At 40.2% G+C, this 25861-nt stretch overlaps 1 protein-coding gene across 4 annotated transcripts in view; it reads left to right on the plus strand.

Annotated features, from left to right (window-relative positions):
- The first annotated feature begins 2097 nt into the window (after nucleotides 1–2097).
- The window catches only part of ITGB1 (integrin subunit beta 1), a 46319-nt gene continuing 22555 nt past the window's right edge, over nucleotides 2098–25861 (plus strand). The window contains exons 1-4 of one of the 4 annotated variants that reach the window (XM_082739766.1): nucleotides 2098–2755; nucleotides 20589–20655; nucleotides 23126–23211; nucleotides 25625–25847. In XM_082739766.1, the coding sequence (XP_082595892.1) occupies nucleotides 20589–20655; nucleotides 23126–23211; nucleotides 25625–25847 (376 nt within the window). In that variant the 5' untranslated portion in view covers nucleotides 2098–2755. Of the gene's footprint in view, nucleotides 2756–2920; nucleotides 3225–20588; nucleotides 20656–23125; nucleotides 23212–25624; nucleotides 25848–25861 lie in introns of those variants that run through there. The other 3 variants (XM_082739764.1, XM_082739767.1, XM_082739765.1) reach the window with 3 other exon arrangements.

Consider the following 25861-nt stretch of genomic DNA (forward strand, 5'->3'; position numbering starts at 1 on the left):
TAACCTGCTAGATCTAAAGGTCAGTAATCAAACTGTGATCCCACTGTTTAAAAGAGATAATCGAGCTCCTAAGCACCTTTAGTTTGTTTTGTGCCTCACTAAATATTAGTGGTTCCTTTCATTTTTGTAAGCCTATCCTTTAATCATACATGGAAGTAGGGATTAAAGGTAGATTGAAGGGAAGCTTTGTATCCAACTGTCTTTGCCGGTGAGCAACATTGAAACTTCGCTTTGGAAAACAGTAGGTGAATAAAGATAATAAAGATACATGGCTTTCCTTTTAAGATTTATTTATTCTAGAGGGAGAGAGAGGGGTAGGTGAAGAGAAGAGGGAGTGGGAGGGAGAAACCCAAGCAGACCTGACACTGAGTGCAGAGCCCGACATGGGGCTCAATCTCATGACCCTGACATCAGGACCTGAGCTGAAACCAAGAGTCGGATCCTTAACCCAACTGTGCCACCCAGGTGTCCCAAATAGAGAGGTACATTTCAAGGAACATATAGTAGTATGGTGACAAAACTAAAGGAAAGACCAACTTTTAATTATCAGACATAACAACTTATGAGATGGAAGAAGACAACTGATAACTGGGAGACAGTATAGGTACAATGTAATTTGTTTGAAAGTTATGGTACCAATAGATATCCTGTCATGATACGATCTAGCAGTGTGACTTACACTATTCCTACTTACTAGGACTTCCTGTTCAGCATAGTAAAACAGACCAATCCTTTTTTTTTAAGTAGTCATAAATTTCATAGTTAGCCAACTATTCATGAATAGTTATATGAAATCACCTGTATAGCATACTCCTGACCAATTACTGTTTTTCTCAGATAACATGTTTTTTTTTTTTTTAATTTCTCTTTTTTTCAAGGCTCAGGAGTTCTGTACATAAATTGCTACTCATTCTTCAGTTTAGCCAAATGTTCTAACCTGGCCCCAAGGGAGCAAAAGGACCTTTTATGCATTTATCAAATATTAGCTGAGCCCTTACCATGTGCCCTGGAACAGTGTTTGATACTGGGATTAGAGAAATGATTCAACTGCCCTTGAACTAATTTAGTTTAGGGTTGTACAAATCTAAACCTCATAATATTGTTTTGGCAAAGATTGCCTCCTCAAATCACACATAGGGAAAAAAATTCTGGGAAATGTAGAGTAAATCAATTCTGTTTTATCTTTGAACTTCAGTCTCCCATATTGGGACCAGGCTACTTCTGATTAATTTTGAACAGTGGTGTAACCAACAATCCAAGAATCCCAGATTCTTTAAATCCAAGAATGTTGAGGTCTTGTGGCAGCTTTACTATTGGAATAGTAATACAGAAACATCATTTACCCTCAAGTCCTCCATTAAGTGGGAAAAATCATGTTCATTTCTTCTTTAATCACTTTAGAGATTATCTAACAGATTTGTTTTTCTGATGAGCAAAATGCAAACTTTCCATAGGCAGGATTATTTTATTTTCTCTTATTTAAAATTGGCAGCCAAATGGGCATCTCCGCTTCTAATTTCCTCCACGTGAAACACTACTTCTCGGTTTCACAAATCTTATTTGAACTCTATTCCCAGCAGGGTGCTGCAAGCTGGCCAGGTGGCAGGGCACAACATTTTCTGTTCAGGGGATGGCAGCTTGCCAGCAGCATATTCTGAATTACTGGGTTTCAGTATGATGTTGGGTGGTACAAGTTTCAATCCTCTTATCAAAATGTGTCCTGCCTGTCTCATAATGAATGTTTCCCTTCTCTTTCAACTGTTCCTTCTCCCGCACTCATCTCCACCTACTAAAAAAAAAAAAAAAAAAGCGAGAGAGAACAGACACTCCATTCTTATGGAAGAAACTTTTCCTCCTATCGCTGTTCCCCATAAATGGACCTCCAGATTAATCCAACAAAAGCAGATCCCTCACTCACCAGTTTTTTTTCTTTTTTCTCTAAAACTTTCCTAAAAACCCATCTTCCTTGGCATCGCCCTCCTTCCTGTCTTCACCACTTCATAGACTCAAGGCAAGCAACCGATCGCTCCAGAACGCAGGGTTAACTTCAGCGAATTCCCTTCCGGAAGTGAAACGTTTTGGGCCCCACGAAGCCCTGTAGGGTAGGTGGCTGTCTCGGCTCCCGGGACAATCCCGGGCTAAAGGGACCTTTGGGTGTGGCTTTGGGGAAGTAGAATGTAAGCCCGGAAAGGAGTGCCGCCCCAGGTTCCCTGCGGCCCATCCAGTCTTCCCTCACAGGGGCCTGAGAGCTTGCCGGGGCCGTGCGGGGCCCTGGGGCTCCCCCCGACGCTTCCGTCCCTTGGCAGGAAAGGAAACTGAGGCACGGCGAAGGCCGGCCCAGTCCCACGCCCCGCCCCCCGCGACTGCCCCAGGCCCTCTCGCCCCACTCCTTTGTCCAGGCCGCGGTCTTCCTGCCTCCTCCTCCGCCCCGCCGCCACCTCCTCGCCTCCGGCGCGGCTGACGCGTCCAGGCAGGAATGCGTTTCCGGAGGGAGAGCGCGGCGGCAGCGGCCTGAGGAGCAGGATCGGCCGCGCGGAGGAGGCGGTGCCGCGGGGGTCGTTTCCTGCCGGGAGGCGGCTCCGGGCCGCCGAGTCTCCTCCTCCCACCCCCGAGGAGGAGGAGGAGGAGCCGCCGCAGCAGCCCGCCGCGCCCGAGAGCCTGGAGGCCGCGCCTGCCCACGGGAGAGAGCGAGCGGGAGCCGCGGAGCAGCAGGCCCGGACCGAGCGCACCGGGGCCTGGACGCCGCCCGGAGAAAGTAGGCGCCTTGAGGGGAGGCGGGGCAGGCGACGGCTGCGGGGCTCCGGAGTGCCGCGGGACCTCGGGCGGTCCGCCGCGGGCCCGGCCCCGCGTGGGGGGGGGACGTCGGGGCCGGGTCGGCCGCCGGGGCCGGGGCGTGGGTGGGGGCGGAATGCTTGCCCTGGGGCGGCAGAGGAAGTCCGGGCGGACGGCCGCGCTCCCGGCTTCTCCCGCGGCCCCTCTTGCCCTCCCCAGGCGCGGGCGGCCCGAAGGCGCGGAGCCAGCCCCGCCGCGTTGCGAGGGGGGAGGGTCGCGGGCCTGGGCGCTGTCACGTCGGGGCCGGGGTCGGCGGGGGACCCGGGCGCGCGAGCAGCCCCTCGGACACCTGCCATTCGCAGCGAGCCTTCCCGGCTGGCGGCCTGGGCTCCGGGGCGCGGGCTGACCCCGCGCGGCGCCCAGGTTTTCGTCCTCGCCTCCGCCGCGCGCAGGTGAGAAGGCGAGTGGAGGCCTCCCCGGGACTCGACGCTGTAGGACTTTGAACGAACCTTGACGGTTTCCCTTTGTTTCCATTCCTGTCGCCGGCTGCTTTGTGTTGGTGTGGAGTTGAGCAATTCGCTTCCAACTTCCAGAAGTTGGGCCCAGCCTTCAGGGCCTGTGGCCTGGGACGAATTGTAGGGTGGGCCCTGACAAAAGTTGGCACCCTGGAGCCGCTAGGCAAGGAAGGCGCGGTGTTGGCATATATATATATATATATATATATATATATATATATATATATATATATGATATATTTTATTTTTTTTCCCCCACTTAATGTTTATGAGGCCGCACTTGAGTGTGAGGTCCCTCAGCAGTGCGAGTTCCAGGCGCTCCGCAAGATTCAGTGCCCGACTCGCTCCTGGTGCCATCTTACTACGTGTCAATTCTTGGGCTTCCTAACAAGTTGTGGTTTTAAGAAGGCTAGTATTTTATGCCGAAGTCATTTTTACTTCACCAGATTTGTGTTTGGGAGTCAAAATCTTGCACAGTAAACTACCCTCTTGAGGCTTCCATTTCCTCATCTGTAAAATGGGAACAAGAATATCCACACTAATAATAAAAGTAGCTATTATAGTAAGGGCAGTGTGGGTCATGTTTAGCTTTATAGGCACTTTACCTGTATTTTCTCATTTTATCCTGGGACCGATACGATGAGGTAGGTGCCATTTTTATCCCTATTTTACAAATGAAGAAACTGAGGCACAGGAAGCCTAAGTAATTTGGCTGTGATCGTCCAGCTAGCGAGTAGAGAACCCATGGGGTCTAGTGGCTGAGCCCATGTTTGAACCTTCCATAACTACCGTATACTTGTGAAAATCCAATGTAATACATAAAACAGTTCAGAGTCGAGTAGGTGTTCAATAAATATGACTTCTTTTCATCTCTTCTTGATATATTAAAAAGATTTTTAGAAAAAAACTCAGGATGTAATTGATAACATCATTAGCAAGGTTTCTTTGGGGCTCAGTCCACATAGATATTTATGTGGGTAGAATTACTGGATGGTTATTTTTTGTTGTTTTGATGGTGCATCTTTTTAATGTATACCCTTAGGTTATATTAATAGACCACATTTAGAAATGATTAAGAAATTTTAGATGAAGTTTAGCTTATTCTATATTTGGGGACATCTACATGCAGAGGGGATAGGACATAAGAATTCCACTACAGTGTTCATATTTTTAAATAGTTTTTGTTCATTGATCAATATTAAATGAGTGACTTAAGATAATGAAGTGATACACAGGAAATGGAAGAAACAAATCAGTAGTTTGGAGACAGGTCTCTGAGGAAAGAGCCATTAATTTATCCTAAAATTCGGTATAAAATGGAAGATGTTCTGAGAATGTTAGCTAAAAAGACAGGGGATGTGGTTAATATTTCTGTAAATAGAAAGCAAGTCAACTCCAAATTAAGGCATCTATGTTGGCTTCACACATCTGAAATACTGTTTTTGTAATGTTAACGTTTTTTAAAAGAATGCTAAATTCTATATTATGATTATTTTATGTTATTATAATATCTTCAATAATCTGTATATGAAAAAGTATAGATCAACAATATTGAAAACTGCTACATTTAGTAATTTTAACAATCATGTAGTTTTCCCTTAACTTTCTAGTCAGTATAATTAAAATCTGGCCCCAGTTTCCATCACTGAATGAAAATAGAGTTCTTTATTGTTAACGATAACTTCCTAACTCCAGGAGCTTCTCTGGGGACATCTGGTCACTTTGTAATAGAATTAATCAGTTTAATGTGCTAGTTTTAATGGAATGCTTGCCACATAATAGCTTTATTCGGATTCTTGCCAAATAAATAGTGGCGTACAGCATTGGGGGAGTAGTATAATAGTCTACCTCAGAAAAATATTTTTCTTTAATATTCGGTTGGTGCACTGGTCTGCTCTTAACTACACTCCTGGAATAATGAGATGAAACATCTTCTGCCAGTTCAAAGTTGCAGAACTTCTGAGTGCTGAGATTTTCAGTTTCTGAATGTGTAACAAGCTGAAAGTATCTGAGGATTTATATGGACTGTTAAATTTAGAAGATTTCCCCACTATGCATGGAAAGTTAGGATGCATTAGGTTGTAGGTAGAACTCTATAGGACTGTATTGTGCAAATGTGTAAATGTCTCTTGTTGTATTAGCAGGTCTGTTCTAACTTTGGTTGTATATTGTGGGATTTTTGTCTTTTTTTGTTGTAGTGGGAGTCTTGGGGAAGGGCAATGGGTTGACAGGGATAGGAGTAAGGAAGAGTACATTAGTATTCAGCATCCTGAAATGGTAGCAGTATATATAGATGTAGAAAGCTGAAAAAATACTATGGTATGTACTTGGGTTAAAGGAGGTGCAGTCCACAAAACCCAGAAGATTAGCAACCTTAGTGGGTAGGTGAAAAAAATGTGGTATCTCTTCTTTAGGAACCGTGTGCAAAAGGAGCCAAACTGTACTCTTAAATTTCTCTTCTTCACAGAGATGGCTAATTGTAAGACTTACAGAGTTACGTTTATAAAATAATACAGAGTGAGTTTTTAAAAGTCAGCTACCTTTAAACTTAATTTTTGGTTTGTGGACTTTGATGGTAAGGTTAACTGTATTTAGCAATATGCTAAATTGTGTATATCATCTTGAAATATGTGTGTATGAGTAAAAAGAAATGGCTTCAAATATCCATGCTACATACCTAAATAAACACCCCCCCATATAGATGTATATGTATATGTATATATGTTTTACTGCCTGGACTAGTGTCATTATACATCTCTAAAGTATAAGTTCCTAGACCCCAGGGATGTATAAAATGACTGATTGAAATATAGGAAGAAAATACAAGGCTTAATATCATATATACATATATATATACACACACATATATATACATATACATACATATATATACACATATATACATATTTTAAATCTTATTTAAAGTTTAAAATTTTTGTTATTTTTAATATCTTACTATATTGCTATAAAAATACATGTATTTTAACTTATAAATAAACATATACTTTGGGTATATATTAGCTCAGAAATTTTTTCAATGATACAAGTGAGTGATCAAAAAGCTTTGGAAATCATTGATGTGTAGGGGGTGCTTTGGGTGTGGATACAAGCACTGCTGTATTCAGGAGGGAGAACTGATGAGACTTGATGTCTCAAGTAAGAGAGGCGAAAGATACCCAGAGTGACACAGGTTTCTGGTTAGGTGGTGTCATTTCCCAGGACAGGCAGTATGATCGCAACGGGGTGGTACTGGTTGACTCGAAGGAAGGGAAATGATGTATTTATAACGCTGAGTGTTTTTAAAAGTGACATTGGTAGAGATGTCCAGGAGCTCAGTTGAATACAGAGATAATGAGCTCAGAACAAGAAGTCTGGTTGGGAGATTCAGATTCTGGGATTCTTAATCTGTAAGTGCTAGTTGAATGAAGCTCTGGGCTGCTGCTGAAAACACCAAAGGAGAGTATGCAGAGTGAAAGGGGGCCAAGCAGAAGGCCTGGGAACACTTATCAACAGTCTAGGGCTGGTTGGAGGAAAAGGAATCCAGGAAAGCATTTCCTGCCCCCGTTTCTTTGAATTCCTAATTCCTTTGTGTGACAGTTTAGTGAGTGATTTGGGTCTTCGGGAGTTTTTTCTGTGATTGATATGTTTGAGGTAAAGACAAAAAGACTTACTAGTCATTTTAGACTCATCATTAGAAGAGCCGTTTGATATACTAAAGGCTTTGTGATTGGGAGGTGGTAAACCTGGGTTTCGGTGTAAGCTGTGCAGCTGAGTTCCTCTATGACCTTGGCTGGAATACTTTGCCTTCTGGGGCTTTGGTTTCTGCAGCTACACCATCAAGAAGTGGTCTGTAGGTTTCCTTCTGTCATTCTGTGAGTTCAAGGATAGCTACCACTCACCCCAGGCAGTGTGAAGTGCCCCTCTTCTCCCACGATCATCCATTTTCTTGTGTCACCAGAGAGGAGGGGTGCTGTGGCAGATTATTGCTTTAAGAAAACCTGCCCGTGTTGACCAGCCACATCTATTATTGTGAGCTCTCGTCCGATGTAACTCTGCTGTGTGTTACCTTTTAATCCGTCAGTGTACTGAGTGCCAGTTATTTAAAAAATGCTGTGGTCAGTGGTTGTAGATCAAGCGGTTGACATGGTCTTTGCTGTTGAGTATGTCATCTAGTTAGGATAAGTTGTGTTTAATCTAGGAAAACATAACAAGTACCAAAGAATATTTTACACAAGGTACTATACCAGATAATTTTCTGTAGTACTTTTTGAGAAAAAGATCAGCCTTTGGCTTCAGTGGTTTTGGAATGCTTTATAAAGGAGCCTGGAATGGTATGAACAAAGATATGCACAATAGATGGGTGACCTATTCCAAGGACAGTATAAGTAGAAGGCAGAATTCAGTCTAATTTAGCAAATACTGTTTGACAACTCGACGTGTGTGTGCTCGTGCACACGTGTACGTGTGCACACAACTATCTGTTGAAGGCCTGGATTTTGTCCTCCCTCTAGTCTTGAAGTGGTTCACAGACATGAGTACATTTAGTTATGATAGAAGTTTGTATTATTGAGCATCACTGAAACTGAGGGTTTGTCATTTACTATCCTAGACACTTAAGAAGATGTTTTAGTACCATAAAGAAAGGAGTAGTTAATTCTGCTTATTGTGGTTGGTAAAGAGATGAAGAGCCAGTGAAAGCCAAAAAAAAAAAAAAAAAGAAGAAGAAGAAAAGTTAGCATTTTTATTTTATGGTAGGGAATGTAGTTTCAGTGGATGAGGAAGGTATTTACATGAAAAATTTATTAGGAACATTCAGTGTATAAATGTTTATTGGGTGAATATATGAGTAAACTTTCTTACTCTTTGTGAAACTCAGAATAGTAATTTAGTGGTGCTCAAATATTTTATAGTTAATGTATGATTTTTTTCATATTATTATAGTGCTTCTCAGGAGGAGGTCATGGTAGGTCATACTTCATTGCTGGAGGAGGAGGTTTTAGTTTGAAAAAGTACATTTGTTATATTAAGGAAAAAAAACCCCAAAATACAATAGGGAATAGATTTGTACTTGTTAAAGGAGCACGGTTTTAAAAGGATTGAAAACCGTTTATTAAGTAGTGACTCAGGTTCTTACCATTGGAAGCCTGTGACTAGTGAATGAGTTGGAAAGCAGGAAGCAAATTCAGTAATTAAGTAAAATGTGACCAGCAGATCACCATAAAAATATGTATTGCTAAGAGCTTTTACACTGATGATCATATTTTACTTTTGGAACAGTTCTGAGGTAGGTATTATTTCCAGCTTTGTGCTGACTACAATGAGAGATTTGTTTCTCCCTATGTTTAGTTTTTAAAACATTTGTTATATATTTAAAATAGACCTAGCGCTGTGCTTGTTCCACTCTACAGGGCAGAGAGGAGCTGTGGCAAAAGGTATAGTCAAAAGTTATTAAGCTTTTGATCAAGTGAGAATTTTGGAGTGATCCACCTAAAAGTAGGTAAAATCACACAATTTGGGAACATACTTTACAGTTCTTCTTAATTAAAATAATGTAGAACAGATGGTAAACAAGTGCTTTTTTGATACCATTACAAGGATGGTTAACGTGTTTTGCTAGCTCCATTTACAATTATCTTTATAAACTTAACCCAAAGTAAAATTTCTCAAACAAAACCATTACTAACCTACTCTTTTCTCCATTCAGGGAAGGGCAAAATCTGTAGCTGTAGCAGGTGTAGAGAAGAACAGCTCACTAGGCTGGTTTGAAAAATATCAGTTGCTAGGTAATGTCCAGCGCAAGGGAGCTTGGAAGAATTAATTTCAGGCAACTTTCCATGCTCATTTTGAATCAGGCTTTAAAATATTATGTATGGCTTGATAGTTTTGTTTCAAGTGTCTTCTTGTATTTTAAGTCTGTCCTTTAGATTTGAGTTTATTAATGCCCCCTCACTGAGTTTTTAGTTTAATACTTTAAAAAAAAAAAAAAACAGGTTAGCAGTTTATTATAAAAGGATGTATTTCATAAACAGCCAGATGGAGGGGAGGCATAGGGCAGCCACCGGAAGTGCCACTCTCCCCAAATCTCCTCAGTTCACTGGCTGGAAAGCTCCCAATTCTTTTTTTTTCCTCCCATTTTTCATGTAGGTTCTCCTTTTTGAGGGGTGGTGGTAGTATACCAGTGACCTGCTTATGAGATCACTGTTGGCTCCATCGTGTTTCTGACTGGCCTGAATTACTTTGAATTCTGTGTGGTTTTTCTCAAGCATGCTCGTTGTGTTGTGTTGTTCCTGTTCCTGGTATTTATGAGTTCTGTAAAGGATTTCAACTTAAGTTTCCTCCCTGAGTTCTGTACGCTTTTCCTCTAGTTCTATGATCTTACTGTTTTTGACTGATCCCTGTGAGACCTATTTGAGATTTTCTACATTCCTACAAGAGTATAATACATTCATCTCAGTTTTCTCCTATTTGCAGATAAGATTCTTCACTTCGCTTCATTTTTTCTTCTGTAGAAGTTTTTCCTAATTAAGTTCTGCACCCTCCCCCCCAACCGATTTATCTTTGAGGCGTTTTATGTGCCAACATGCAGTATATCCGTTCTTTATCTTTCCTGTGCACTTGTGGGCTGGATGGTGGGTGACGGTGATTGATCTTCCATATTCATGTTTCCTCGGAGAAGGTGGGTAGACCAGTTCCTAGTGATGAATTTTGCTTCAGTCTGTTATTGTCATTTTCTTAAAGTATCTAGTCCTGTTATGGGCTGTTCTCAGGTTTCAGATTGTTTTGTGAGCCTGTCGCTTTGGAGCAGCTTAATCTTTGCCTTTGAGTTCATTAGCTTCAGGTGGAGGTTGCTGTTGGGTAAGAAAGAGTTGGTGCTCTTAAAAAGCACGTTTTTTTCTTCTGGCAGGAATAGTGAATTGTTGAAAGGTTTCTAGTTCAGACTGCTGTTCTATAAGTTGTATCTTTGCCTTGGAGAACTTGGCCTCTTTTTTATTTCCTCTTGTTTTTTCTTTCTTCTTCATCCTTTCTAAGTTTTGTTAATCATTAATTCTGCCTTCATATTTGGGTCATAAACACTTTCATGGTCATCAGCGCCATACCTCTTCCTGCCAGAGAGAGGGAAATAAAATGCTGAGTTCTAATTGTTCTTCCTCTAGGGGAAAGATGCTCTTGCCCTAGAGGAATGCATCCCCACACTCACCCTCAAATTTGATGGACTAGAGATAAGTGGGATTTCTGAGCACCTTCCATTTGGGCTCCCCCATCTGACTGCCCGCTGTATGGGGAGAAGTGGGAAATGCTGCATGTAAATTCTCTGAGGCTTTCAGTTTGGTTCTGTGTTGTTTTTATGCTCTGTATTGATTTTTTTTAAAAGATTATATTTATGTATTTGGGAGAGAATGAGTGAGAGAGAGCATGAGGGAGGAGAAGGTCAGAGGGAGAAGCAGACTCCCCAAGGAGCTGGGAGCCCGAGGCGGGACTCAATCCTGGAAGTTCGGGATCATGACCTGAGCCGAAGGCAGTTGCTCAACCAACTGAGCCACCCAGGCGCCCTGTATTGATTTTTAAATGTTATTCTTTTATAGGACTGTTTTTTCCCTTTTAAGAGCAGATATAGAAAATAATGATGGTGGGACAGGCTTGGGATGAATACAGCTTTGTTATATTTTTAGGAGAGATTTATGATACACCTCAATGTAGTTATCCTAATCTTTTCTACTTTTAGGTGAAAAGATTTTAAAATGTTATGACATTAAAAAGGAAGCAAATTCTGTTGTCTAAAAGAGAGAATTTGAAAGGTAAAAACCATTAACCTTTTTTATTAGAAACCTACTTCTATTGAAAGCTTGAGCTCAGACCTAGACTAGGTTCATATCCTACCTAGCTTTGTCACTTAGTCTGGCTTTGTCTGCACAGTAGATTTGCGATAGGTATTTGCTGACTTAAATTTAATAAGTTGTGTTAAATAAAAATATACCGTTTTGCAAGGATTTGATAGGAAGAAATTTTTTGTGGATGACTTCTTTTTATACTGGTTGGGTTTTGGGGAACTTATTTATTTATTTATTTATTTTATTTATTTATTTTTTTTTTAAAGATTTTATTTATTTATTTGACAGAGAGAAATCACAAGTAGATGGAGAGGCAGGCAGAGAGAGAGAGAGGAAAGCAGGCTCTCTGCTGAGCAGAGAGCCCGATGCGGGACTCGATCCCAGGACTCTGAGATCATGACCTGAGCCGAAGGCAGCGGCTTAACCCACTGAGCCACCCAGGCGCCCTTGGGGAACTTATTTAAAAACTTGAAATAAATTTAACTCACCACATCTTTTAAAGTAATTTTTCTCTAAACTGTAATTGTTCAATTTCTACAAATACAGTACTTTAAAGTTTCTAAAGATTTTATCTGTAAATGTAAAAGGAAATGCCACATGAGTTACTTGTGGCAGTGTTAAAAATATTAAATACATGTGTATTTAGAAGTTTGAATAGTACATAAAACCACACTTTGGTGAATAAAGGTGAGTTTAGAGTGGAGATTAAAATAATTCTGTACAGTTTTTGACAGTGGGAACAATGCACAAAGTTAGGCTGTTAACCACTAAAACGAAATTGTTTGGAGGAGGTGCTTAAGATGATTTATTATTTAAGGAATGAATTATGACCCTATAGGTAAACTTGAATATGGTAAAAAGTAATACTAGGGTAAAACACCTCTGTAGAAATCGAGGCACAAAACCTATGGGTACACTCAATATTGTACTCAGTATTGAAATTTGCCGGCTAAATTAACTTTTCTTGGCCTCCATCCAGTTTGAGGGACTAAGAAATAAACTCACAGAACATTATTAACCCTTTCTACTTTTATGCTGTGAGTCTATTCTCACACTGGAAGGATGTTCTTTTTTTTTTTTAATAGTGACTTGAATAGGCCTTCAAAAAATTAGAGTTTAATGAAGCACAGACCAGGTGATAGCTTGTATGTAATTCAGATGGTCTGATTTCCCTTCCACCAGTGTGACCCTGGAGAGGTTATTTTACCTCTCAGTAATTTGGTTTCCTCATCTGTAAGCCAAAAGTAATATCATTTCTAGCTGCACAGATAATTATTTTTATCATTATTGCTACTATTGTAGTCATTTGAAAGTGTTGAAATAAAAATGAGATAACTTTTTGTTACAAATGACCCTAAATCCTCAAAACTCAGTGTACTGTGTTATTCTTGTCTGTGCCTGCTGTATGCCTACTGGATCTTTAAGCATACCACTCTTCCTCTTTTTCTTTGTAGTCTTCAGTGGGCAGCCACCCATGGCTGGAATCCCACTGGTACACAGTATTGGGATTCACCTTTTTTAGTAGTAAGAGGTCTTTTCAGGGAAGTTTCCTTTCTTTTAGCCTCTCCTCTTTACTTCCCCTAGACAGAAGAAGCCTCGAGTCATTCTCCCTATATTTTTTTTAGGTATGTCATCTCCTACCATGATCTCTTTTTTTAAGGTAGTCTCTGATACTCAGGTTCAGAATTATCTGTATTTTGTCTAATGTAGTAATAGAAAACACTGAGATTCTGCTGTTCTTATTATTTTACATACAAATTGTTAGAAAGCACATTAATTAGAATAATCCTTCCTAGATGTAGAACCTAAAATAAGACTCTAATTATATTATTAATATAATTGGTGTCTAATATGATAGCATCTCATTAAACCTTATTGTCATACAGTATAATGATCTTTTGATAATGTATCTAGATAAGTTTCTGAGTGACTATAACAATGAATGTTAATCTTGTTTACAGTTGTTTTATTTCTAACACATATCCTTTCTTCTAGATCTTGTTTCTCCCCGAAGTGCATTAATCCAAAATTTTCTGGTTACGATTATAGTTGAAAAAAACCAAAACCTTCAAATTAAGTTACTTCAGAGATTTGCATCCAGGCATTCTGGCTCTATGTTACCGTGTTATGGTATACTGCTTGCCCTCCTTAAGCTTCCTGGTTTTGTTTTTGTTTTTTTTTTTTGGATACCTTGGAATATTTTTAGTCATCTTTATCTTTAGTGTCTTTATTAAATAGTAAGATAATGTGCTCAATATAGAGAGAGCACCGAGCACTGACTTTTAGGGGAGATGGCAATTCATAAGACAAGTCAGCCTCATGCATCTGTAGTTGAGCTCCTTGTATTTTAAACACTAAATTTTGAAAACAAAGATTGTTTATATTTGATTTAGTGTATGTATCTGACTTAAATCACCTCCCCAGTTCTTGCCATCATTAGGAGTCTTCAAGAATACAGGCAGGTAATACCTCTCATATTCTGGTCTAACAGTTTTCTTGACTTTTTCAACTCTGGTTGCCTTCGAGCACTGCGCTAGAGACCTCTGCTGTCCTTCTCACCTCCTCCTGGCCTCTTCTCTGATTCCAGCCACTGCCGCTGGGAGGAGTTAGTGTTATGACTCACTTTGGCTAACTGCATCTTGCCTCAGGCTCCTCCTGGGCATTCTTTTGGGTGATGGTCAGGCGAGAAGCTGGTGCAGACTTCTGGGCAGATGCCCCGTAGTTCTTGGAAGTGTGGGGGAAGTGAGTGCCCCTCGGGCAGACTTACCTGTGGGGACTGGAATTAGTAAATATACTTCTCCACATAGACCCTCCTCGGAACAGACTCTCTGGGCACTTCTCAAAACTCAGCCAGGTCAAGCCCCCAGGGACCCACATGGCAAAGAAGTCTCCTGAATTGGCAGTCTTGGTTCACTCTCTTCAGTATCTGTGTCTTTCCCTGGGGTCACCTTTGTATAAAAATCGCCTGCAGGCCTGTTTTTGTCTCAGCCTCTGCTTTCAGAAGGAACTCTGGCTCAAGTAATTGCCCATAGCTTATCCTTGCTTAGAACTTTTTACCTGTCTCTGCAATGTTAAATCCGTCCTTCCTTTTTGGCTCTGCCCTCCCCTGTGTGCAGGAGCCCCTTTTTCTCTCACCTACCTCTCCTGATCTCTAGTCCTTTGCCTTTGTCCTCTTCTGTGTTGTTAACTGTCCGCACAGCCTGTCCTCCTCCCCGCCCACCCACGCTTGCCTTGGAAACCAATGGATTAATTCAGTGAGTTCCAATGGGAGTCTGAGGATCTGTGGGAGGTGTCTCAGCGATTTGAGCTACAGAGCTGATAAAAAATGTTGTGCTTTTGTGCTAATAATTATGGTAATAAGCGGCCAACATCTGGATTATCTGGTTGACTACCTTGTAACTGAGTTGTCATTATTTTGGTGCCGAGTTTTATTTGTATGTGTAAGTTAATCTTGGCTCATAACGTATAAGAGCCAGGACCATGAAGCATTTTACGTCTGGTTTTAAGTTGGCTGTATATACCTAAATTAATTGAAAATTGGTATTACTAGGGTGTCTATAGTAACTTTTCTAATTAAAGAGAGTCTGCAAAATAATTCTGAGAAACTCTTCTTTGCTGGGCTTCTGAGTAATGTTGGGAAAAAACATCATACAGTTTAATACAGTTCAGCAAAAATTTCTGAACATTGACTTTGTGCCAAGTGGTTCTGGTGCTTGCTGTCTCAGAATAAGACACACCAAGGCCCTGTCTTCTTGAAGCCTGGAACCCATCAGGAAAGATGGGGGTGAACAAGTCATTCCCAGTGAGGGGAGTGGTGGTGCCTTTTTTAAGTCTGGGCCCTGAGTGCCACTCTGCAATGCCGCCACCTGTACCCAGGACCTCCCCCCTGGAACCCTACCTCCTCCCCGTCCTGCAGTCGTCCTGGCTCTGCTTTCAGAACAAACCTAGGCTGTTTTGGCCTGCACCGACTGAGAGAAGCACCTCTCTTCAGGCTCACGCACTCCCTTGCGGGCTGGATGCTGTCCTCTCTGCTCTGAGGATGCCCCAGGCTCCATCCAAGTACCCTCTCCTGGGTCCTCACCTCGTGAGCCCGCCTCTTTTCCTGAGTATTCTTTCCTTCACGGCCTCCTACTTTCATAATTTCAGTTGCTGCCTCTGTGGCAGCCATTCTGGGGTAATCTGTCATCTCTAACCCTGACTTATCTCCTGAGATCAAGACCTATGTCTTACCTTCCTGTAGGTAACCTTCCTAGAAGTCCCTCAAGCATCTCACCTTCCTGGGTTCTAAAACAAAGGCATTATATGCTCCTTTGACATCATTCTCCTTCTGCCTTCTTTGTTTGAAAGGGATGATTCCTTTTCCAAGCTGTGCTGCCTCCTAATCCCACAGTTGTCTTCTCATCCTCGTTCACTGCTGCTCTGAACCTTCAGATGATTGCTGAGCCCCGGCAGGGAAAGCAGGCTTTGTTTTGCAGCTCTTAGCTTGATGCTCATCTTCTGCCTCGCAGAGTTCTGTCATGTCTGTATCGTGTGCTACCCTGGCCCATTTGTTCCCTGGTTTCCTTGCTATTTGCAAAGTAGAATCTAAACCCTTTGAGCAGGGGTGGCCTTGAAGGCTCTCTGTGACCCAACTCCTCCAACCTTGCTTACAATTTTAGTCTCAGAAATGCTTAAGTATCTTAAGATTCTTTTCAGCCTTCATGATTTTAAGATTCTTAAAATTTATTTTAAGATTATAATGTAATTTTTACTTACTGTAGAAAATTACAGGGACAGGGGCGCCTGGGTGGCTCGGTGGGTTAAAGTCTCTGCCTTCGGCTCAGGTCATGATCCCAGGGTCCTGGGATCGAGCCCTGCATCAAGCTCTCTGCTCAGCAGGGAGCCTGCTTCCTACTCTCTCTCTGCCCGCCTCTCTGTCTATTTGTGATCTCTGTCAAATAAATAAAATCTTTAAAAAAGAAAAAAGAAAATTACAGGGACAAAATAATCATCCCACAGACCAGCTTAAACTATAACGTGTGTGTGTGTATAATATAGATACTTTCTTTTTTAAAGATTTTATTTATTTATTTATTTGACAGAGAGAGAGAGATCACAAGTAGGCAGAGAGGCGGGCAAAGTCGGCGGGGGTGGGGGGAGCAGGCTCACCGCTGAGCAGAGAGCCCCAGGTGGGGCTCGATCCCAGGACCTTGGGATCACGACCCTAGCTGAAGGCAGAGGCTTTAACCCACTGAGCCACCCAGGCGCCCCATACATACATATTTTTAAAAGTATTTACTTATTTGACAGAAAGGAGACAGTGAGGGAGCACAAGCAGGCAGAGGGGGTGAGGGAGTGGGAGAAGCAGGCTTTCCACTGAGCCAGGAGCTTAACATGTAGCTCCATCACAGGAGCCTGAGATCATGACCTGAGGCAAAGGCAGACGCCCAACCGACTGAGCCACCCAACGCTCTTAAATATATTTTTTCTAACCTTTTTTTCTGTGCAGATAAAGTGAGACAGTCCCAGTTGGGTTGGGGGTGGGAGTGGGGGTCACCAAACATGTATGTTTAGAAATGAGATTGGAAAGAAGTTACTGTAATTCTTCCTAGGACTCCACGGCTTTGCATTTACAAACCTCTTGCCTGGAACATTTCTCTTCATCTGCCTGCCTGTTTTGCCAAATCCATGAAGCCACTGAACTTGGCCAGGCCAATTTTGGAGTCCTCAGAGCACTTTTTCCTTATTTTCATTACAGAAACCATCACATCATATTGTAATCATTTGTATTTTTGCCTGAATGGAAAATTCCTTGAGACTGATTTTTGTTTCTCCAGATTGGGAACAGAACCTGACAAAGTTGGCTGAGGAAGGACTTCCAGAGAGGTGGGGGAGAAACCAGGAAAGCCAGAGAGAACAGAGTGGGTTAAGAAAGAATGGTGAAATGGATTAAGTGCTGTGTGTAGATTCTGTGCATGGGAAATGGATGTATCTCCCCAGGCAACCTATTGTAGGCAGTCACGGCATTTTTGCCTGAATGAATGAATGCAGAGAGTAGTGGAAGGCCTGGAATGTTATTTTTTTGCACGAGCAGTTTCACATGCATGGTAGGAAGTGGACGTCAATTACAGCCAGTTGGGGAGGGAGTAGGAGATTACAAAGTGGAGAATAGTGTAGATAACTACAACAGTGTAGACAACCTTTGAAGATAGGATCAGGATAATGCCTTGGAGGCATCTCTCCCTGCCAGCCCCTCAGGTTCTTCGAGGAATGCCCATGGTAGGAAACTGCTAAGCTGGGGTATCAGAGGAGAATAGATTTCGCCTACTGAGCCTGTGGGTTTTAGGTGCCCGGGTAGATCTGGCATCCAGGTAGATCTGAAGCAGATGTTGCCTAGATCACGCTTGGAGAAGAGCTGCCATAGGAGGAAAGGCTGCAGGGAGCTCTTGGTGCGTCCTTCTTCCCGCCCCACAAGCAGGAGGAGCGTCCAGTACCTTCAGGGACTGTCCTCGTTGACAGGGAGGCTGCTGTCTCCTGTGCTGCGTCTTCTGCACAGCCTGCTGTCCTGTCCTCGGCCACTGCTAACCCAGTTTCTTCCCAGTCTTGTCCTCGCTGCTCTTTATTCTTCTTTGCTGTCTTCTTCTGTCTCCAGTGGCCTCTCTGCTTCCCAGAGGGAAAGCCTGGCCTTTTATAGGCGTCACCAGCCAATCTCTCTCTTGCCAGTGTGCTGACCAGTGCCAGGAGAGTTGACAAGTGTCTTTGAACTGTTCTTTGCGGCCGTCTTGTTCTTTCAGCTGCTCTTCCACACTAAAGCCTTGTTTTGCCTGCCTCTGGGTTTGGGGCCTTCCAGAGCAAGGGAGTTTCAGAAGGCTAATCTTCGACTTGTCAAGGTTTACAGGAGGAGGAGAAGACGGGGCATTTAAAGTCTGTTTTAAAGGTGGGTGGCCTAAGGTTGTGAGGCTGCCTGAAACAATGCTGCTCCTATCTCCTAACTCTGCCCTCATGGTAATTCTCTGAGTTGTGTAATATTTTAAAACGTTTTTCAGAGCAGTCTAGCGCCCTTGAAGTAGCCCGAGGAGTGTCCTGAAGAACCGTACCAGCCCATATATGGGAGGGATATTTATTCTGTTTTTTTGTGTGTGAAACTGCCCGGATGATTCATTCACACAGTCTTCATGTTCCAGGACCTTTTTGTCATAACTTTGGAATTGGTAATGTTATTTGAATTGCTTAGAATTTGAGTCTAATGGATTTATTGCATATAAACCTGTTGGAGAGGCCATACAAGGCAAACTGTAGGCATGTCCCACTTCTATGACACTCTGCACAGTTACGGTCTTTTGGGTGCAGTTACAAGTGGTGCGTAAACAAAACTAGGCTTGCTGCATAGCGGGACTTGCTGCTCTGAGCAAGTGTAGAGCGTGTGGTTACGTAAGTTACTCTCACTCCCCTTCTCTGGGAAGCCCCCAGAGAAAGCTTAAATATTTGACAGCAGAAGAGGCACAGGAATCTGGGGTGCTCTGAGCACAGCTTTGAAGCACTCTTTGGGGGTTGTGGGAATAGCATCTTAGAATGGAAGTTTTGTTTTTTTTTATGATTTTTTTTTATTTTGACAGAGAGCACAGGCAAGCAGAGCAGCAGGGAGAGGGAGAAGCAGGCTCCCCGCTGAGCAAGGAGCCTGATGTGGGGCTCGATCCATCGCAGAATCCTGGGCTCATGATCTGAGTGGGAAGGCAGCCACTAAACCACTGAGCCACCCATGCGTCCCTGTCGTCTTCTTTTTTTTTTTTTTAATTTAGTGAGAGAGCAGTGGGTAGAGGCAGAGGGAGAGAGACCGCAGATTCCCGGCTGAGCATGGAGCCCCACCCATGCAGGGCTGAATCCCAGGACCCTGAGATCAGGACCTGAGCTGAAATTGTCAGATTCTTCAGTGACTGAGCCACCCGGGCACCCCCACCATTGTCTTTATATTATGCATATAAGTCTCTGTCATCTCTAGGACTCCTTGGTTACTTTATATGTTCATGTACTGTTATTTTCACATACTTGTCATCTAAATATGTACTTTGCATTCAAAATTATTCTAACAACCTTTTGTTGTTACTACATTTTATTTTTATGACTCTACTAGTCCCATCTGGTTGATGCAGTTAGCTGTTTTCTTGTTACTGAGTAGAAGACATTTGTGCTTATGCCTGTTGTAAATAAATCAGTTGTGTGTGTATATAACCTTTTACATTTTTAACTATTTCCTTAGGATGAATAATAGCTAGATTGCAAGGTCAGAAGGTAGAAACATTTTTTTTTATCGCTTTTGATACAGGTTAAATTATTTCCCCCAAAATTATACCAGTTTATAGAGCCATCTCTGGTTTCTGTCAGCTATCTGCAGTAGTTTTGTTGGGTTAAACACCGCCCCCTTTTTCTCTTTCTGGTTTACCTCGTATTGCTTTAATTTGTATGTCTTTGATAACTAGTAAGCTAACTTTTTGGGGATTTTATCATATTTCTCTTTGGTTTTTTGTGTTCTTGTGGGAGAGGCAGATATTTATACGTAATTGGCTGCTAGTCCAAGAACAGTAAACAGTGAAAGGATAGGGTTTGTGAGCTATGGCTGGAGCCGTAGCTGAAGTAGTATAGATCAATATTGTGAAAAACTGATTCACAGGAAATTGTCCTATACCTAATGGCTACAGGTTGGGGTGATTCTCGATAATAGACAGATTACTTAATTTTTCTTTAGAGATTCTAGAAAACAACTCAAACCCCGTCAGTCTTTTGAGGTGTGTCGGTTTTTTAGGCTCCCCTCCTGTACTTTTTCCTTCTTTCTTTTTTTTCTTTTTAGTCTAGTTTGTAGATCTAGAGATGACAGGGAATTGAACTAAATGTTTTACTAATCCCATGCATAGACGTTATTTTATTAAAAAAAGATAACTAATCACAGGAGCTCAACCTCAAAAATTAAGTCAGGCCTTGGGCAGGATGTTGGCCTTAGCCCGAGGAGAAATAGACATTATTGAAAAGTTGTAAGCAGCCATCTGGATTTTGACAAGTTCACTCAGACTGACCTGCAGTATTTAATGTGACTGCAGCATCTGGATGGCTGTGTGGCTCCTGGGAGCCACAGGAGGTAATACACATAGCGATTCCATGGAACAAAGACTGTTTATGGCTCTTATAGTGTTTGGGAATACGTGACACGTCTTGAGCATTGTTAATTAGACATTAAAATCTATTTGACATGGAGAAAGGTGAGAATGGATTCTAGGGATCTGGTGTGGACATTAATTTAATGTAATTGACAGGTGAGGTAACTGGGGAGGGGAGGGGAGGATAAAAGAGTTATAGAGAGGGATTGGAGAAGAAATGGTTTAAGAGGGATTATATTTATAAAATCAACAGAAGATAAAGTGAGTGGGAATGTTTTGTGTTTAATGTATTACTGTTTTTTGTTATTTTCTTAATATTTAGCAATGTACATTTTGTATTTCAGATGAATTTACAGCTGATTTTCTGGATTGGGCTGATTGGTTCAGTTTGCTGTGTGTTTGGCCAAGCAGGTAAAAAAATAAAAAGTTTTCAGTTGTCTTTTCATTTTAGTGTTTCGTATTACTTTTTGACCAATTACATTCTTGAGCAAGTCTAAGCCGCAAAATACTGCTCCTTCTGAAAGCTGTGCAAGGGCCGAATTTCACTTGGGGTAAAGGTTCTTAGAGTGGTCTGCGAGACCCTTCAACATCTAGCCCCTCACTGCTGCCACCCAGAACAGCGACAGGGCGACAGGGCAGGTCGGCTAAAGAAATGCTGAAGTGGTAGTAATACAGAACACAACAGAAAGGTCTTTTAAGACTGTAATAGAGTGTTGAAGTGAGCATAGAGAAAGCAAAGGTGTGTAACACATTTAGAAGAAAATAAAGTGAGTGTGTAAAATGGTGGATTTTAAATAAACCGTTACTATCTAAAAAAATGAAACCAGGAACAACTCACTTTCTAGAAGATGTTCTTACTCTTGATCAAAAAGTCTTGCAAAGGGGCACCTGGGTGGCTCAGTCATTAAGTGTCTGCCTTCGGCTCAGGTCAGAATCCCAGGGTCCTGGGATCACCGGCATCGGGCTCCCTGCTCAGCGGGAAGCCTGCTTCTCCTCCCACTCCCCCTGCGTGTGTTCCCTCTCTTGCTATATCTCTCTCTGTCAAATAAGTATAAAATCTTTAAAAAAAAAAAGTCTTGCCAAATGTTGGCGTGATCTAGAAGAGGAATGAAACAAAGCCAAAAAATATATTTAATCCTCTTACAAACCATGGTACCTCCACATCTGGAATAATGGATTTGCAGTTCTCTTCTCCAAATTTCAGAAAATACATTGCAGAGAACACTTATTTAATCTTAGAATAAGAAGGACTTAACTACATGGAAAAGTGAAGAAAAACCTTAAAGGAAATTATTGATAAAGTTGATGATCTAAAACCAACAACATAAAAACCCAAAGTGTCTGGATGTTAGAACACCATCAACAAGATGAGAAACTAAGCAGAGTTTTAATTTGATTAGCATGTGTTGATATCCAGTAAAAATAGATGAGCATGACAGAAAAAAAAAATTTGCTCAAGATACAAACAAAATGTATAAAAGATATGGTCAGTAAAATCTGGTAAAAATGAAACTTAAATAACTGACAATAGAATTGATATTCTAATTTATATTCATTAAATGAGTAAAAGATTTTTTATATTAAAAAAGTACTTTGTTTGTTGAAGGTTTGGTGAAAATGGTATTTGTATACTGCTTGTAGGATTATAAATTTGAATATTTCTTCTGGATAGAAATTAGTGTATACTGAGAATATTAAAAACATGAATACTCTCCAACTCAAGTATTCTCCTTTTTAGTTTGTGCTAAGGAAAGGATCAGAGTTTTCCACTGTGAGAATGGTCCTCAGAAGGGTGCATGTATGTGCACATATGTGTATACATGTATTTGGAAGGTTCGTGCATGCATTGTGAGCAAATGTGTGGAAACTACGCATGCATGCAATGGAAACAATCTAAATTTGTCCAACATCAAATAGGACACATTAAGATAATGAAATATATAATCATCAAGAGCCATTTTTTAAAGAATCTGTAATGAAACACTTAGGATTAAGTATAAAAATAGTATGCAAAATGTATATTCTCAATTTATTTAAATAATGTCTATATGTGTACTTTCTTGCTATTTTTTTTTTTAATCTACATAGAAAAAGGACTGGAAAGAAATATACAAAAATGTTAGCAGTAGTTATCCCTTAGTGAGTAGATTATGGGTGATTTTGAGTTTGTTCTTTATGCTTTTATATATTTTGCAAATTTTCTTATTTTGAATATATGTTAGATTTATAATCAGAGCAGACACACTGGAGACAGTCCATGTTAGTGCTTTTACCACATGAAAGGCATGCTGATCTTTAGGTGGATTCAAAGAAATGTGAGACATTCTTACCACATAGAGCCTGAAAAATCATGGGATTGTGGATTGGATGAATATGGGCTTTTTAAGTATTTACCTTCTTAAAAATGAAGGGAAGTCTTTTGCAGATGCTTTTGTGGGTATGGGTGTGGTAGTATGACTTAAATTAAAGGAAATAATATTATATGTAGTTGTAAGAAAACTCCAGATAGTTATGATTGTCCAACATAGTAGATCCTAAAATAATGCCTTTGAAGAAAGGAAGAATGTATAGATTACTAGTACCAGTACCTAGCCTTTCTTGTCTAGAAGACAAGAAAGCTAACTATCTTTTCATGGCTTTCTATGCCAAGGTAATGTAACATCACCTCTTTGGGGTAGGTCTGGATCAGTGTATTAACAATTTTTATACGTTATTAAAAAATGTAATACATATTTATAATATATAATTGTAACAATACATGACATATGTTGTGTTATTCATACTTAAGGTTTATATGTATTGTATTTTGTCATTTTAATCATTTTTAATTATTTTCTTTCTTGAAACTTCAAGTAAAGTTGTCTATTCTTCGTCCTAACAGATGAAAATAGATGTTTAAAAGCAAATGCCAAATCATGTGGAGAATGTATACAAGCAGGGCCAAATTGTGGATGGTGTACAAATTCAGTAAGTAAAATTGTTCAAGGCCTTTCCATTTATTCTCTAGTCATTTACTATGATCCAATATTGAATCCTTGGGAAATGTTAGATAAGAATTTTCACTGAATGTTTATTGAGTAGGTATCAACTATGTGATGGTGTAGAGGTGTGCTGTTTAATTCAGTAGCCGCTAGGCCCATGTCACTGTCAGGCACTTGAAACGTGTTCCACATTGGTCCAAATTGAGAATTGCTATAAGCCTCAGATGTATCCTGGAGTTTGAAGACTTAATGATGAAAAAAACAATCATTAATAATGTCGAAATGGTAATATTTTATATATATTGTTAAAATTAATTTCCTGTTTCTTTTTTCTTTTAATGTGGCTACTAGATAATTTAAAAATACATATATAGCTCACCCTTGTGGTATGCATTATGTTTCTATTATAAATGCATTATATTTCTATTATAATAGCTTCTCCAAATCCCTAGCCATTTAATTTGATTGTTTTTAGAGGTTTTTTTGTTTTGTTTTGTTTTGTTTTCAGGAGAGGTATAAGCTAATCTTACTAATTATATCTGAGTTAGAACTAATATAGGATTGATTTGCATCCCAAATAAAAACCTGTTCAGGTTACGGTTTAAATTTTATTCACTCTTGTCATCTGTGTACATTGCTTAACTTGATTCCTTTCACAAAGCCTACTAAATGTTAAATAAATAAACGTGTGAATGAGTGTCAGAACAGGAAGTACTGGGAAGTCATTCGAGGAAATATAATTTATTCTTAGAGTGAATAATATCAGAAGCTCAAAGGTTTATTGTTGATTTTTACTCAGGCATTGGACTTTATACATTTCAGCTGTTTTGTTACTTCAAAATTTTTCCAGTGATACTTTTGCTCTCCTAAAAATGGTATTCTGGAATTCAGTTTGTCTCAGGAAGGGCTTAACTTGCCAAACTGTTCTTTAAATAATTTAGTCTTTGAAATTTGTGGCATGATTTTGGAATGTGTTTAGTGAAATTTTATTTGAGTTACGGTCTTGAAAGTTTCTACGCTAGGCTCCTGTGCTTTGGTGTTGTATTTTAGGTTTGATGATATGTAAAAGTTGTTCAGCTTTGAACTATCTGACCCTTTGTATTCCCTTCTAGTTGTTTTTCTGATTCCATAAATGCTCTCATTAGTGTTGTGTCCCTTCAAAATAACTGATTCAAACCATTGTGTATTCTTGTGTTTAAATATCCTCATTTAGGCATGAAAAAAATAGCATATAAAATTGAACACAAAGTGACCTCAGAGAAAAGGCATTTCCTCATTTTCCCAATGTCAAGATTAAAAAGAAAAAAAAAAAAGAAATCTTTGGCTTAGTATAACTACATACAAAATTTGTAGGGATATATGTGAAATAATCACATGTCTATTATAATAATTGATTACTATAGGTACTTGTTTAAAAGTGACACATACCCACACACTAATGCCATTGTTTTTCTCCACTCTCACATTTCATGAAAAACTTTTATTCAGAGGTTTTGCATCCATCTTAACAGCAGTGTTTTTGCTTTCACTAAGATATTTCTTCAGTCATCTGATAAAATTTTTATTTCCATCTAAGTTGGAGCTATAACACATTTTGAAATCATATCACTACTGGAAGTTTTATCCCAAGCTACAAGTAGCATTTATATAGCACTCAGACTTTTTTATTTTTATACTAAAATGCACTCTATGGAAATATACTCATGACCTTATCATGTGATCAGATTTTATTGATTACTGTTTCATATTGTCATGTAATCACCACTGTGATTATTGTTTTTCAAAATGAATTTTAAAAGCCTTATTTAAAGTAATAACCAACACTTGAAATTTTTTCATGTCTCCAGGAATACTTACTACCTCTGTGTTAAATTTCTCAGTCTCCTTTATAAAAATTGCATCATTCACTGAAACACCTTCAGGGTAATATGTTTTCCCTAAACACTGAGTTGTTCAAAATAATGTGAGGAGAATACTACATAATATGAGAGAATTATATAGGACTTTTTGGGTATATACATTATTTATTAGTAGCCATTAAGCATGCTGACTGTGTGATTTTCACTGCAGAATTTCTTTGATTTAGATACTTTGAATTTGAAGGTGGGACAGTTAAAATGTACACTTAGGTCAACTCTATGGTACTAAAGTAATTCATTACTAGTAATATAGTAATTATAAAGGAATTACTCTTCTAGAGAATGAGTTCATTTTTTTTAAAATAAGAGCGTATGATTGGGGTGAAGGGAGCATTTTGTTTAAAAACCAGAAATGAAGTATGTTAGTTGTGTCACTTGATTTTTTTTTTTGCATTCTAATTGCACATATGCAATTATGATTACTCAGAATGTTAGACCATTATACTTATTGTTTATACCTATATTTTGTGTGTCACTTAGACATTTTTACAAGAAGGAATGCCTACTTCTGCACGGTGTGATGATTTAGAAGCTTTAAAAAAGAAGGGTTGCCATCCAGATGACATAGAAAATCCCAGAGGCTCCAAAGATATAAAGAAAAATAAAAATGTAACCAACCGTAGCAAAGGAACAGCAGAGAAGCTCCAGCCAGAAGATATTACTCAGATCCAACCTCAGCAGTTGGTTTTGCAATTACGATCAGGTACAGAAATCAAG

Source organism: Mustela nivalis (genome assembly GCF_964662115.1).
Source record: "Mustela nivalis genome assembly, chromosome: 7".
In the NCBI taxonomy this organism is placed as follows: Eukaryota; Metazoa; Chordata; class Mammalia; order Carnivora; family Mustelidae; genus Mustela; species Mustela nivalis.